General features: G+C 36.3%; 3 protein-coding genes and 1 long non-coding RNA gene across 14 annotated transcripts in view; 1 reads left to right on the forward strand and 3 right to left on the reverse strand.

Moving 5' to 3' along the window:
• The window catches only part of LOC143908712 (dorsal-ventral patterning tolloid-like protein 1), a 297,226-nt gene that overhangs the window by 28,134 nt on the left and 254,055 nt on the right, over positions 1–15,037 (reverse strand). The window contains exon 17 of one of the 9 annotated variants that reach the window (XM_077426475.1): positions 3,888–3,906. The exons of the other annotated variants lie outside the window; for them this stretch is intronic. Within the exon in view, the coding sequence (XP_077282601.1) occupies positions 3,905–3,906 (2 nt within the window). The 3' untranslated portion in view covers positions 3,888–3,904. Of the gene's footprint in view, positions 1–3,887; positions 3,907–15,037 lie in introns of those variants that run through there. 9 annotated transcript variants of the gene reach the window in all.
• Positions 1–15,037, forward strand: part of LOC143908721 (uncharacterized) — a 60,650-nt gene that overhangs the window by 12,892 nt on the left and 32,721 nt on the right. The gene's annotated exons all lie outside the window — the stretch shown is intronic.
• On the reverse strand, positions 2,662–3,870 carry LOC143908718 (uncharacterized). Its single transcript, XM_077426483.1, has 3 exons — positions 3,420–3,870; positions 3,164–3,353; positions 2,662–3,084 (listed from the first exon to the last, which is right to left on the reverse strand). The coding sequence occupies exons 1-3, from the start codon at positions 3,778–3,780 to the stop codon at positions 2,952–2,954; spliced, it is 684 nt and encodes a 227-aa protein (XP_077282609.1). The 5' UTR covers positions 3,781–3,870; the 3' UTR covers positions 2,662–2,951.
• On the reverse strand, positions 3,928–12,017 carry LOC143908717 (uncharacterized). 3 transcript variants are annotated; one of them, XM_077426482.1, is made up of 3 exons: positions 11,834–11,975; positions 11,140–11,754; positions 3,928–10,771 (listed from the first exon to the last, which is right to left on the reverse strand). In XM_077426482.1, the coding sequence occupies exon 2, from the start codon at positions 11,727–11,729 to the stop codon at positions 11,142–11,144; it is 588 nt and encodes a 195-aa protein (XP_077282608.1). In that variant the 5' UTR covers positions 11,730–11,754; positions 11,834–11,975; the 3' UTR covers positions 3,928–10,771; positions 11,140–11,141. The 3 variants fall into 3 exon arrangements, with proteins under 3 accessions (XP_077282608.1, XP_077282606.1, XP_077282607.1); XM_077426480.1 differs by having other exon boundaries at positions 11,140–12,017; XM_077426481.1 differs by having other exon boundaries at positions 3,928–10,777; positions 11,140–12,017.

The following is a 15,037-nucleotide window of genomic DNA, read 5'->3' on the forward strand; positions in this document are numbered from 1 at the left end:
CTGGATGAAAGCCCGAGTTCATTGACCGTACCATATAATAATAAAACGTAATTTTCGATTGAACAAAATCGACAACACGGAACTGATGGCTGGACTCGAGCGGCACTAGCGGCAACTTGGCAACGTCGCACGTGTCAGCTGATGAGTATAGCGCATAGATTCTATTCCTCCATGGTATAGCGCATACCCCAAAATATTCAACGTTTACCATGTTCTGGACGCTGAATAAAGCAAAGGGTGAAACAAAAATATTCTATTTCTGAAAAGATCTGCTATACTGAATAAATAAAAGTTTCAATATAATGAGGTTATAAAATGTAAAATAATTTTAATATGCATCGTTTATTCTATTTATCATTTATCATAAGTGCATTATACTTATTATCACATTACGTATATAATATATATAAAGGGGAAAAAATCATTTTTTAAATCAAAATATCTGCACAAGTGCGCAATACTAAATAAATACAAGTTTTAATATAATGAAGTTATTGGATGTCCAAATAATTTTAACATGCATCGTTTATTCTATTTATCATAAGTGCATTATATTTAATATCACACATTACGTATATAATATATATAAAGGAAAAAATATTCTTTTTATCAAAATATTTGCACAGATGTGGGGCGCATTGACGATAACATCTTCTAGATAAAAAATCACGGGCTAATTTGCGTATTTCCTATTGAATTTATCACCTCTGCGATGACATTCTGGAGAACTTTCTTATTCTTCGTTACTCTTGGGCGTCCTCCAATATCTTCGCCCAGTAGAAGTTTTATGCCTTTATCGCTCCCTTTTTTATAGGTACGTTGCAAATAATCAAGCGTTATACCTGCTTCTGCCATCTTTCCAATCATGCTCACAGAAATAGAACTCTTCATACAATCCAACGTTAATTTATTAACATTTTTCAAAGCAGACCTTTGACTTATCTGCATCAAAGCGGTCACAGATTTCGAGCTGTCCAACAATTCTTTACGTGTAACTCCAGCTTTATCAACGATTTTCTGGAGAATTTTCACGTCATTCAACGCATTGTGAGCGTCATGCACGACATTCTCGCCCAACAAATCACGTGCCAGATCAACTTGATTAAATTTTAGCTTTGCAGCAGTTCTGGCATGCAATTTTGCTTTTAAAATGCCAAGAGTATCCGCGAAACCGTACACGATGGATATAAAGTCGTTCCACAGATTGTTTGCGCGAATATCTCTGATAAGAAACCGAGAATCAAACTTGAATCCGTTGTGGGCAACCAAAGTAATTTCCTTGCCTATGTTACTGAGGAACTGCAGAAAGTTCTGAAGAGCAGCATGAAATGGAATTGTCTTGACCTTTTGTCCATTGAGAAACATTTCTCCGCCGCAGATTGACAAGCCAGTTACCTCGGCAGCCGATTTCGAAATGGCTCTCAACGGCACCATGTACGCATTAAATTCTTGATCTTGATATTTCGCAGCAATTTGACAAATTTCCGCGTATTGTAAAGAAAGTCCCGTCGTTTCGAGATCGAAGTAAATTATAGGACTGTCGGCAGGTGCAGCTTTTCTTGCGATAGGGCTATCGATGAGATCCGCTATTCCATCAAATCCACACTCAGACAAGTATGTTATTCCTTCCTTTCTCTCGGCGCTGCTCTTCTTACTGGACCGCTGTTTTTGCAGAAAGAGACGTCGTCTCTTGATTTCCGGCCTTTGCGCTCGTTCTTTTCTCTTAGCTCGATAGTAATCTTTCTTCTTCCGAAAAGCTTCGGTTATTTTACCTGTAGACAGCCCGAGTTTTTGGTTCAAATCGATGACATATTTTGTGCCGATATTCTTCTCGCAAACTGTAGCAGCAACACGAAAGTCGAACGATTCAGAACCAGCGTAGTGGTGAGATTTTGGGTTTTTAGCTGCCACACTCGAATTGAAAGCTTCGTTCGGTTGACTAGACCCACATGGGGCGAGTTTATCTGCATTTTTCCAAAATGCATCAAAAATGGATGTAAGTGCTGCTCTTGTGGTAGATCCAGTGAGTCCTTTGCCTCCCGGTAGCCCATTATGCTTGTAATTCTCGGGATCCTCTTTATACTTGCACCACGCGCCACAGTTTTCGTGCTCATCAAATGCATGGGGTATAATGTTTTTTAAGGCTTTTTCTGTAGCCTCTACATCGCCTATGTTTTTTTTTCAAAGCACATCCGAAACAGTATTTTAGGTATTCTATCACGTCTCTTGGAAGTTTTTGCAACCACAAAGCTTTGCTCAACTTCTTTGTAGCGTGATTTAAATCGGACCACTTGGTTACCGGATGGCTGCATTCACGACGGACTGCAGCAATTGTGGAGCTATCATCGTCACCAATAAGTGTGCCCAATTTGACGTTATTCTCTTCGAAATCTTCATTTTTTGCAATAATTTCTACTGCTATATCTGATTCCATTGCTTTTGCACTCCTGGTCCAATTGAGCCGACAGTCGTGATCTTCTGGGCTATGCCCCGCTTGACACTTTCGGCAGTGCTTAACCCGAGTCGACCATCCAAGAATCTTTCCTGAATTCGAGCCAATTAAAGATCCGAGAGCTAAGAGAAATGGAAAGAATTTATGGAATCAGGAGTAGAATATACGGTTTCATATTTATTTCATTTCTTTTGCGAGATGATAAAAATATTTTAAAACACACGTCATATTTTGAATATAGAAAAATATATCTAATATAAATATCCTATACATTTATATTATTGTATATAGTAATTATTGTATAAAGTATTAGTTATTTTATTAATTATTCTAAAATTGTATATAGTAATTATTCTATAAAGTTATATTATTGTACATAGTAATTATTGTATAAAGTATTATTTATTTCATTATTCTAAAATTGTTGTATATAGTTGTATATATAAGTTATATATATAATCGTAGTTGTATGTACACTATTACGCGTTTAGCCTGCGTTTCAATCATTTGCAACTGAAACATCAGAAATACCTGCTAAACTATCATATGAGTGACCATTTCCACGCTTTGGCCAGGCAGCATCGTAGGAAGCTGCGATCATTACAGGATCGTTACTTCGTGGTTGCCTCGATCTAGAATTAATGTTTCTCTTTTTAAATGCATGCGTTGCATGACAGGGATAGATGTCAGTCATATAACACTTTAGCTTACGTGTCTGCAGCAATAGAAACCTCTTTTTCTATTTTTATTGCCTCGGCACAACTCTCCTTAGCAGTTGCTTCGATAGCGATCCCAACTAAACGTTCGTAACGTTTTAATAACGTAGAATGGACCGATGGAATGTTCATGGTTGACAAGAAAGTGTTCAACTGCGTTACACCAATGCCTGCATCGATGACTCCTAAAATATTGTATATTATAAATTTGTCGAGAGACAATCATATTGGATCCGACGATATTCACCTACCTATAGCTCCTTTGTAATTATTCTCAAACATCATTTTACGATTATCGCTGACATATTTTGCCCGATTACAAGTTGCGACTGTTTTTATTTTGGTGCAATTTGGACACCGCACTTTGAAGGTGCTTGCCAAACCGCATATGGTTTCACTTTCTACGTGCCGAAACGAAAGTGCTTTATTGCAGGATTTGCACCACAAATCCTCCGCCACTTGCGTGATATTCACGATTCGCTGACCTTCGACTTTATTTATGTCAGATGCTAATTTTCTTTTTTTGGCTCCGGCGACGACATTGTTTTTCCACGCAATTTTCCGTTTCGTCTCGAAACGTCCCTTACGTCGAGGCTGCTCGTTCCAACTCATATTTCACACTTTTATCTACGTACTACACTAGGTTATGTAGATCGCGACGACGCGGGGACTGCTGACTCAGCTGACTGCGACGTTGCCGCTGCTGTTGTACATACTATATTCACACGGCTCACAACTCTAGTAAAAGATGTGACTTTCGTCTCAATATTTTAATTGCGTAGAGGTCGTATAACATTAAAGATGCCATAAATAATAAATCTAATTATATGCTGATTTTTACGGACAAAAATCACACTTATTTATCAGTAATAAGAATAGTTGCCTATTTGACTTGCAAGTACTGCATGAACCACCTTAAACCGTTTATCACCGGCGTATTTCGTATTCGGAAGACGCGCAAAAATCGTAATTAAAAACCATTTTGTTGTTTATATATACGCTATAGATATATCACTAGATTATAAATAGAGTTATATCATTATAAATAGACTTAAAAGATATAAATCGTATAATGTTTTTGTTTTAATACCCAGAAAAAATATCTCTTATAATGTCTTACATGCTCATATAAAAAGCGATCTTATATACTCATATATGAATTTTGTCTTGATAAGAGCTTATGGTCATATATGATTGTATAAGATTTTATATATAAGGACATATACATTTAAATAAATTTCAGAAAATTTTTATTTTTAAGTGTTATTTTTTAAGTGTCACTTTATTATAAGAGTGGACTCCACGATACAACTGATACAAAAGTTGTACCAATCCATAGCGCGAGTTTTGATACCGTTCTTATATCACTATTCGTCAAATTTTAAATACAAAAAACAATTCCCATCGAATGCCATTTATCGGATACTTGGAAATGCAATATTGTGATCTGATTATATATAATCTTATATTCTTTAATGACTATATATAAGTTCATATATGATTATATTATTTTTAGTTTGTTGAGATTAAGGCGCTCCAGTGAGTACGTGAAAACCAGGCTAGTGAGCTTTCAAGCATAGAGAAGCCGCTTATTTTAAATGGGATAAATTACGTCACTTTTGATTCTATAGCTTTTGAAAAAATATACACTTAATTTATCAATGCTTTATTTTTATTAAAGTTAACAGTTCTTTTTCAATACATATTGACTATATATGGTCATATATGCGATTATATATGACTATATATAATTATATATTATCATATAGAGACAAAATTTATATATAATTACATTATATATAATCATATACATATATTTATATATACTTTTCCGGATAAGTTCTCTTTGGTTAAGGGGATGCTGGAGTGACAAGAATTACCGACATTCTTTTGAACAGACTAAACTTTGAATTGGCTTTACGGAATTGAAAAAACTTTTTACAGAATTAAAGTACGCACAAAAACGGAATGCGCTGCAGTCGATTTTACATCAAAAACTAAAAAAAAAAATTATAGTTTTATGACAACATTTGCTGCACATAAAAATTTAGACTTTGTACGTATAAAATAAGCATGCAGCGCACTCGGGATTACAAAAAAGAACAATGTTGTGCTTTCAGAAATGAGCCTAGAAACTTTAGTATAAAGGAAAAATTTGTTTGAAAATCTCATATGTATGTATGCGTGCGGAGTAGTATTGCGTGTAGCGAGAGATGACGCAGCAATCGAACAAAGGACAGATGTTTTTTTGTTAGACAAAGACAGATATAAAATAACAAAATTAGAAATGTTGACATTATCAACATTGAGGAAGTTCGGCCGTCACTCCAGCATCAATAAATCTACTTATAGTCACAATACATTCCAATTATTTACAATCTCATCACAGTTTAAATTATAAAAAATGTTTGCAAAATAATACGATTAATATATTTATTTATAAGAACTATAATATATATGTTGTATACGTTTTTTTAACAAATTATTACAAGTAATTTCACTCCCCGCGGGAAAAAATCTCTTATAATGTCTTATATGATCATACAGGAAGCAACGACAAACGAAGTTGGCTCATTGTTTATCAATGTTCATATTGGAAAGACGTTATACATTGCCAGTCACGGTTGATTTAAAAATTACTTTAATTGTTATTCTATACACTGGCGAAAGAAATTTATTATTCTGTTTATTATACACCGTCGACCTAAGAATCGGTGCTCCATCTTATAGTTATTATTGCGATAAATATTACCACAGCCCCGGTGGTCGAATTGGCACGACACCCGCACGGTATACGGGAAGTTCCAGGTTCGAGCCCTGGCTGGGGTAATATTTTTTCGCAATAAAAATTTAAACTATTTAATTTAGAAATTACATCAACTGACCAAAACCCATGGTCAAAATTAATAATGTCTCGAGGATTGATCCAAAAAAGTTGCTGTGTGAATCTGACAAACCAAGTTGGCTCACAGTTTTTCAATGTTCATATTGAAAAGACGTTATACATTGCCAGTCACGGTCGATTTAAAAATTACTTTAATTGTTATTCTATACACTGGCGAAAGAAATTTATTATTCCTTTTATAATGTCTTATATGTTCATCGATGTTCATATAAGAAGCGGTTTTATATGCTTATATATGAATTTTGGCCGCATTTGGCCGGATAAACTCATATATGATCATATATGATTATATAAAATTATATAAGAACAAATAAAAAATATCTTTTATTATGTCTTATATGCTCACTAGATTTTTCGCCCGCGCTTCACGCGGGCTCAAAATCTATTCCCCTCTCCTCAAACTCACTCATTAATTAGAAGCACCTTTGATATTCTTTCTCCTCAAACTCTAACCTACATCTTCGAATTCTTTTTTAAAAAATAATTATAGATGCAGATTAGCATATTGTCAAATATTTCAAAAATGTAATCCCTTATATTAAAATCTTCAAATTTTATTTTTGCTCACGCCTCGCGCGTTTACACCCTCTGTTTCGAAATTAACGCCGCTTTAACGTCGGTTTGGACGTCGCGAGCGCGATCGAGGAAAGCGTGACGATCAACGAACGCGGCTTCAGAGAATCGATTTTAGCAACGATGAATTTCTCGTGTTGTTTTTTTTTTTTCCTTGTCTGTCTGCTTACTTCTCTCTCCGATATCGCGAACTATTTTGAAAAAGAAAATATCGTAACGAAAGATAAAAGGGATAAAGTCGAAAAAGTGTGAGTTCGAAAGAGTGCGAGTTCGAAAGAGTGCGAGTTCGAAAGAGTGGAGTGCGAGATTCGACGGAGACGTACAGAAAGGATATTCGACGGAGAAAGGAGATTCGACGGAGACATTTCTAAGGGAGTTTCGAGAGGAGATTCGATGGAGTCATAGCGGATTGCTCGAATGATGGAGTCATAGCGGATTATTCAAATTCGTCGTCTTTATACGTAAGAAGGTAGATAGAAGTTTAAAGGTAAGAGTAAGCTTTACTACGATTGAGTTAACCGCGGATTCATACGTTCGAGGTCATGACGGGCAACACGATGTTGCGTGATTACCGCGTAGCTTTTTGCGATCAGCTTTATATTATGGTGAAGGACAACGAATGTTCTTGCGTACACCTTTAAAGGTGATCGAGCAGTTCGAGACTGCGATGTAAGATTCAGACCTCTTACGTGATGACGAACAGTTCGAGACTGTAAGGAGATTTCGAATGAATGTTTTTTGATACACCGCTGATGACGAATAGTTCGAAACTGTAAAGAGATTTCGAATGACGTTTTTGATACACCGCTTTGAGTTTATCATAATGCTGAATTACGTTGATACATCGAATACGCCGAATGACGAATTGATACACCTTTTTTGAGACTTTTAAATTATTTGGATTTGTTATTTACAGATTTAACTCAGTCCTGATTTTTCTGCGCGCCATTCATCCTTGCGATCTACGATCCTGATTTTTTCTGCGCGCCATTCATCCTTGCGATCTACGATTCTGATTTTCCTGCGTCCTGCGCGATAAACATCATTGATCTGCGCGCCATTCATCCTGCGTTCTACGTTCCTGATTTTTCTACGTCTTTCATATTAAACATCTTTGATCTACGCACCATTCATTCTTGTGATCTATGTTTATGCTGTTCCTAAATTCTTTGTGTTAAACTTTTTTGCTCTTTACGCTTCTTCATCATTCCTGACATTCTTAATCTCATTCGCACAACACCAACCAGATTGTCAACACATAACACCCTCCGTTGACCCGCCATTATTAACTCTCTTTCATTTTTTTCCATTTTATTTTTTTTTTCAAAATCATCAAAAAATGAAAAAAAATTTGGCACCGGTTTCAAGAAAATTAATTCTTAATGAAAAATTATCCATTAATAAAAAATTAAACATTCTCCAAAAATTAAAAAAATTTTGTCACGACTCCTATTTCATATATAATTCTTTAAAATTTGGTCAATTAATTCCCAAATTATTGGAAAAACTTTGTAACCAGTTCCCAAACAAATCGGTAACGAAAAATTATACATTTTATAGCAATTCCCGGGAAATTTTACCTCTATTTCATATGTAATTCTTTAAGATTCGGTCAATTGATTCCCGAAAAATTGAAAAAATTTTGTAACCGTTTTCCCAAAAAATTGGTAACAAAAAATTATACACTTTATAACAAACCCCAGAAAATTCTACCTTTATTTCATATACAATTCTTTGAATTTCGATCAATTAACTCCCAAAAAATTTGAAAAATTTTGTAACCGGTTTCCACAAAAATCGGTAACAAAAAATTATCAATAAAAATTATCCATAAAAAAAAATTCAGCTTGATATCTCAAAATTTACGGAAATTGGAGCAAAAATCGGAAACCCCTTTATTATTAGCAATTTTTTTATAAACTCATCGTAGCCATCCTTAAAAAATTAGAAAATTTTGAAACCGGTTTCCAAAAAATTGATTATATACGTCTTTGCCATCCCCGAAAAATTAAAAAAATTTGGGCATTGTTTTTAAAAAAATAACAAAAAATTATCTTTAAAAAAATTCAGCTAATATCTCAAAATTTAAGAAAATTAGAACAATCATGTACATTTTTTTAAACAAATCAGAAACCTCTTTAGAAAAATTGGAAAAAGTTCATAACCGGTTTCAAGAAAATCAATTCATTAATGAAAAATTATCCATTAATAAAAAATTAAACTTATCCTCCAAAAATTAAAAAAATTTTGACACGATTTTTATTTCATATATAATTTTTTAAGATTTGGTCAATTAAATCCTTAAAAATTGAAAAAAATGTGTAACCGGTTCCCAAAAAAATTGGTAACAAAAAATTGTACACTTTATAGCAATCCCGGGGAAATTCTACTTTTATTTCATATATGTAATTCTTTAAGATTCAATTATTTCCCAAGAAATTGAAAAAATTTTGTAACCGGTTTCCAAAAAAATCGGTAACAAAAAATTATACACTTTATAGCACACCTCGAAAAATTCTACTTTTGTTTCATATATAATTCTTTTAAATTCAGTCGATTATTTCCCGAAAAATTAGAAAAATTAGAAAAATCGGTTTCCAGAAAATCGGTAACGAAGAACTGTACACTTTATGGCACTCCCCGGGAAATTCTACCCTTATTTCATGTACCCTTGATAAAAATTCGGTCCACTAACGAATGAGTAGTTTGCGGTCAGACAGACAGACAGACAGACGGACAGACAGACAGACGTCCGGTACTTATATATATAGATATAAGAAACTATCTTATCATATATGAATTTTGGCCCAATAAAAGTTTATATGGTCATATATGATTATATAAGATTATATATAAGGACATATATATTTAAATAGGTTTTAGAAAATTGTTATATATCTTCAAATGTTATTTTTTAAGCGTGCCTTTGTATTATAAGAGTGGACTTCACGATATAACTGATACAAAAATTGTGTCGCTCCAAGACAGCGTCGCGCGAGAATAGCGCAAGACAGTGTCGTGTCTTTTTGTTGCCGTTCTTATAACACTGTTTGTCAAGTTTTAAATGCAAAAAACAGATCACATTGAATGCCATCTATCGGATACTTTAAGATGCAATATTCTGATCTGATCATATATAATCTTATATGACTATATCATTTCATATACGATTAGTAGTAGTATGGTTTATTTCCAATTCCAAGGAATTACAGAAATGGCGTTTTGTAGGGACGTACCCAACCCTTTACAATGCTTCTCTTACTCTACCCGACCTGGCCGTAGGCGACCCTTTACATACTGAACCCTCCCACCCCTTCGCGGGGACTTGGTTGGACTTTCCTACGGGGGACCCCTTCACACATACACTTACACTCCTCCGACCAAACTTAACCCCCTGTCCTACTTGACTCTGAGCAACCTTTTTGTTCTTACTTTCCTCTTTCCTTTTATCCTCCCACTCCTTAAGCCATCTGTAACCTCCTTCTGTCTCCTTCTCGCCTATTATATCATCCAACACTACTCTGCTAGTACTTTTCCATACGCACCGTTCCATCAGGTGTTCCAGATTCCAGAGTACCCTCTTTCCTGCCACATATGTTACAATTCCTTTCCTCCTCTTGCAACCAGTACCTGTTTCCTAACTCCTCATTCCCGCATCTAGCCCTCGCCCTCCTTTTATGACTACTCTTCCCTTTCCTCCTCAAGTATTCATGGAGCCCAGCCACCTTGATCCTCCTGTATCGTTTATTGTATCTGGCCCCCTCAATTAGTATCTCTTGCTCTTCCCTTTGTCGCCTTCTATCTTTACTATTTAGCTCTTCTGCCACACACCTTCCCCGTTCTCTCCATTGTTCCAGATCCGCCTCTTGTACTCCACACCTACTTAAGGGGAGGTTACACCTCAGAGGCCCAAAAAATGCCTCAATTTCAGGAATTTTTTTTTTATATAAAATAAATACATATGGAAAAAACTTTTCGGGGCTTTAATTCGTACATAAATAGAGATTAATTAAAAAATTTTTCAGAAGAAAATAATTAAAAATGGCGGTTCCAGCTCTCAGTCCACGAAGCCACACACGGCGTGGTTCTATGTGCGCGGGGCATTCCACAGCCTTGCCAGTTGATCTGAAACTAAAAAACCAAAAAAATTTTTTAAATAGATTAAATTTGGGGGGCCTTATGATTTTCCGATTTTTAAAAAACCCCCTTATAACAAAATGGTGGCCGTTTGAAAAAAAAACCTCTTTTTTCCCTGTTTTTCTTTTGCTTCAACGTTCGAAAAAAATTATTTGCAATCAATTTTAAAAAAAAAACGCTTCCTGAAGGCCCCCTAAATTAAATTTCCTTTCTTTTGCGTCGTCATTCATTGAAATCGGTTCATCCGTTAAAGCTGTAGAGCGCCCCGCGCGCCGAAAAATGCTGTTTCGAGAAAAACGCGTTTAAAGTTTTACGTAGTAAAAAATCGTATTTAATGTTTGTTTTTGACAACTTACATCTAATCAGCCATTCCAGCACCATATAGAGTCCCTTCTTCTTCCTCAAAGAAATTGTTCTGCTGTATTTGCATGTTGATTTTTTCTATCCTGGCCTTTTTTACGAACTCCGACATGTTTTTATCCGCTGCCGCGATGCGCTTTTCGTCAGTCTTCACGGCGAAGTTTTTGCTGTTGGGCCCGACGATGATTCCTAACGTATTCATAGTTTTTAAAATAGATGAATAGCCTTCATTAAAAATACCCGCAGCTATATATGTCGCTATTCTTATTGTTTCTACGCCGCAATGAAGGTGTTTAGGGGCCAGTTTCCATATGCAAGCGTTAAAACCCTCATTATCATTTTGAGTGTTTCCACCGGTGCATCTTTGTAGCAAATCGTTACTGGAAAGAGCCTCATACACTGGTCGAATGGCTTTTTGAACCGATTCTTGAAGGGCAGGTTCGTGGTGGAAATCAGCGAGTCGACCCGTAGCTTCTGCGACACGCCACTTGCACCAACTGTTTTCTCCTGGCGGGCAGTTATCATGTTTAGGTTCGTCATCCGTGGAACATTTATGATGGAAAGTTGCCCACACAGCCTTTTTCATTTCCTCGGCCGAATCAGGGTGTCTTCTGATGGCAAGTCCATAATATAAAGTGAGATCTTTAATTAATTTGTCGGTCAACTTCCCTGCACCTTTGCCTCCGATACCTTTATTTTTTTTCTTGACATCGCGCAGTCGTGTACCCATCCGCTTCTGCACATGACCTATGCATTCTTTCTTTTGAATAGTGAGGTCACTATAGGGATCACATTCAAGGAGAGCACGGAAAGTTTTAGTGTCTCCGTCGCCGATGTACAACTCTCTCTCTCTCTCTCTCTCTCTCTCTCTCTCTCTCTCTCTCTCTCTCTCTCTCTCTCTCTCTCTTTCTCTCTCTCTCTCTCGCTCTCTCGCTCTAAAACCTAACCTGCTCTCTTTTTCGCCGCAAATTCCGTCTCTCCACGCGTGGTGCCTCCACTCTGCCCATTTCTAACCCTATCACGCGACACACACACTCTCCGCTACTCAAAGAACACACCACTGCCAAGTTTCCATTCCTCTTTACGACAAACCGCACTTAATATTCTCGACATACAGCACACGCATGCACACTCTGTCACATCTGCCAACCAAGTCCCCATATACGATTATATTATTTTCAGTTTAAATTATAACGTATGTTTGCAAAATAATACAATTAATATATTTGCTTATAAAAACTATAATATATATTATATAACAGTTTTTTTTACGAATTATATATTACTGGTAATTTCACTGTTTACGAAAATATTTAATAAAAATTAATATGTCAATTTTAAAAAAATTAAGTATTTTAATAATATTGATGATGCTTAATAATATTTCACAATATCCGGACGAGCGGCGAGTGGCACGCCTCAAGCGAGGAGGAAGGAAGAAGCGAAGAATCAAGGAAATTTGACAGTAAAGGATGGGGTAAAGAAAAAAGAAGAAACACGCAAGAGAGGACAACGGAAAGAAGAGGTGATAGGAAAATGGAAGAGGAGAAGGAACGCAGCGAAAGAGAGAGCGAAGATGGAGCGGCGAGCAACTTATAGGCATAGGCTGGTGGTAAAAGCGAAGGAAGTAAGGATGAAAGGAAGATCAGTAATCGTAACAAATAGAAGGCTATGGATAGACGGGGAGGAGGTGAAATGGAAGGAGGAAGGAGGCATATGGAAGAGGATCTAAAGGGTCAAAGCGATTAAAGAGAGCTTTGTATTGAAATCGCCAAATGAAAGGAAGAAGACAAAAGGGAGCAATGGAAGGAAAGGATGCAGCGGCGGAAAGATATAAAGAACAAGAAGGGGAGGAAGGGTACGAGAATGTATAAGGCCATGGGCCAGGACGGTATAGGATGAGAGAAATGTACAGGGTTGGGTACGTCCCTTCAAAACGCCATTTGAAATGTGAGGTCGCACAATGGCCAGGATATTTGGGGAACTTTGGTTTAATTTGAAAGCTGTTATTTGTAAAGATTTTTATTTTGGGAACATTGGTTTATCTTAAATGCTGTAACTTGTAAAGGTTTTTTGGGTGCGTTTTTTACTGAAAAAAAAACGCCTTTCTTGGCACATGCTGAAATAAAGACATATATGTATTTCACAATATCAATTATTATTAAATACATGTTTCAGTTTTTTAAATTGGCATTACGTGCCAATATGGACTTTGTCAGACTTAAAACTCAATTGTGTAAACTGAAACTAGAAATAATATATTTCATATTAATTTGATATTGTCAAGTAAAATAATATACTAGAAGAATATTTATAACAGTTATACAAATATGGATAAATCCGTTATAGAGTATTTATTCATATATGATTATCTTTAACCTTATAAATATACTTTTACATGATCACACATGATAATATACTAGTATATAAAACCATATACTAGACTATATAAAGTTATACTTAAAAAAGTTTAGCCATATATATAATATTGTTCAAGATTATATTTCCATTTCTTATATGACCAAATATAATTATATATTTACTAATATGAACAAATAAGAAGTATTCTTTCCCGAGTATATAATTATATATGCTTATAGCCATGTATAATTATATACTGTCATATATATATATATATATATATATATATAGCCATATAATATTGTTTAAGATTATATTTTCTATTTCTTATATAATCATATTTCTACTAATATAAACTAATATAAACTAATATAAATAAATAATAATAAAAAAAATAGGATCGTAACGATATACAAACAATTAGAATCAAAAGCCATGCGATCCAAGCTTAGGTCTTTGAAAGCCTTATATTAGTTTCTGTATACATATATGTCTATATATATACATATAATTTTTCCAACGACATATATGTATACAGAAACTAATATAAGGCTTTCAAAGACCTAAGCTTGGATCGCATGGCTTTTGATTCTAATTGTTTGTATATCGTTACGATCCTATTTCTCTTATTATTATTTATTCACGTCACCTGAGAAAGACGTTTCAAACTATTATTAACCGGTTATTGCGATAAATATTACCACATGCCTCGGTGGTCGAATTGGTACGACGCCCTACACGGAATGAGGGAGGTCCAGGTTCGAACCCTGGCTGAGGTAATATTTTTTGCAATAAATTTCTTTACAGTTTTTAGATAATTAAATTGAGTCGATTTAATTCCGGGGAGGGAAGGGTTTTTAATTCTAACAATTACTGTGTTTTAAGTCCGACAAATAATCGGCGCGCAGTTCGTTGGAAAAATTATATGTATATATTGTGACGTTGCGGCCTGCCGCTTCGTGGCAGCGCCCCGCCGCCGTCACAAGGCGCGGAAATTTGCGCCCAGGGACGAGCCAGAGAGGCGACGACGAGATCTCCAGAGGCCAAAAATCGATATCATTTCCGCGTTTTGATTATTCTCTTATTTTCATGTGTAATTGTAATGCGTACGGCGCCTCACCCACACCACGGCGAATCTTCGAGGGAGTACCGAGACCGAGAGGGTTCCGGGAGGACCAAGGACCGAGGAGGGGTGGCGAAAGCGGAAGCTACATGGATCCCGGGCGGCGAGAGCAACGCGGCAGGCGTGCGGCGAATGAGACAGCGATGGACAAGGCCGCCGATAGCGGGGCCCCAGGCGCCTGGGGAAAACCCGGCCTCAGCAATCTGCCTCCACGAAGTACCGGCCCGCGGGGTGACTGATCACCGCCCCGAGGCCAAACCAGAGGCGCACCGGCTAGAACAAAGTCCAGTCCGCTGCCCAGGGACAAATTGTAGAAGTCGCTACGCCGCCGAGGGACCGTTGCGCGCCCCCGAAGGATCCACCTTACGACGATCCTGCGTGAGAATATCGCGCGAGCTTGCACGCTCGCT

The sequence above is a fragment of the Temnothorax americanus genome, unplaced genomic scaffold (assembly GCF_048541705.1).
Source record: "Temnothorax americanus isolate GAGA-0224 unplaced genomic scaffold, ASM4854170v1 Scaffold112, whole genome shotgun sequence".
Classification (NCBI taxonomy): Eukaryota; Metazoa; Arthropoda; class Insecta; order Hymenoptera; family Formicidae; genus Temnothorax; species Temnothorax americanus.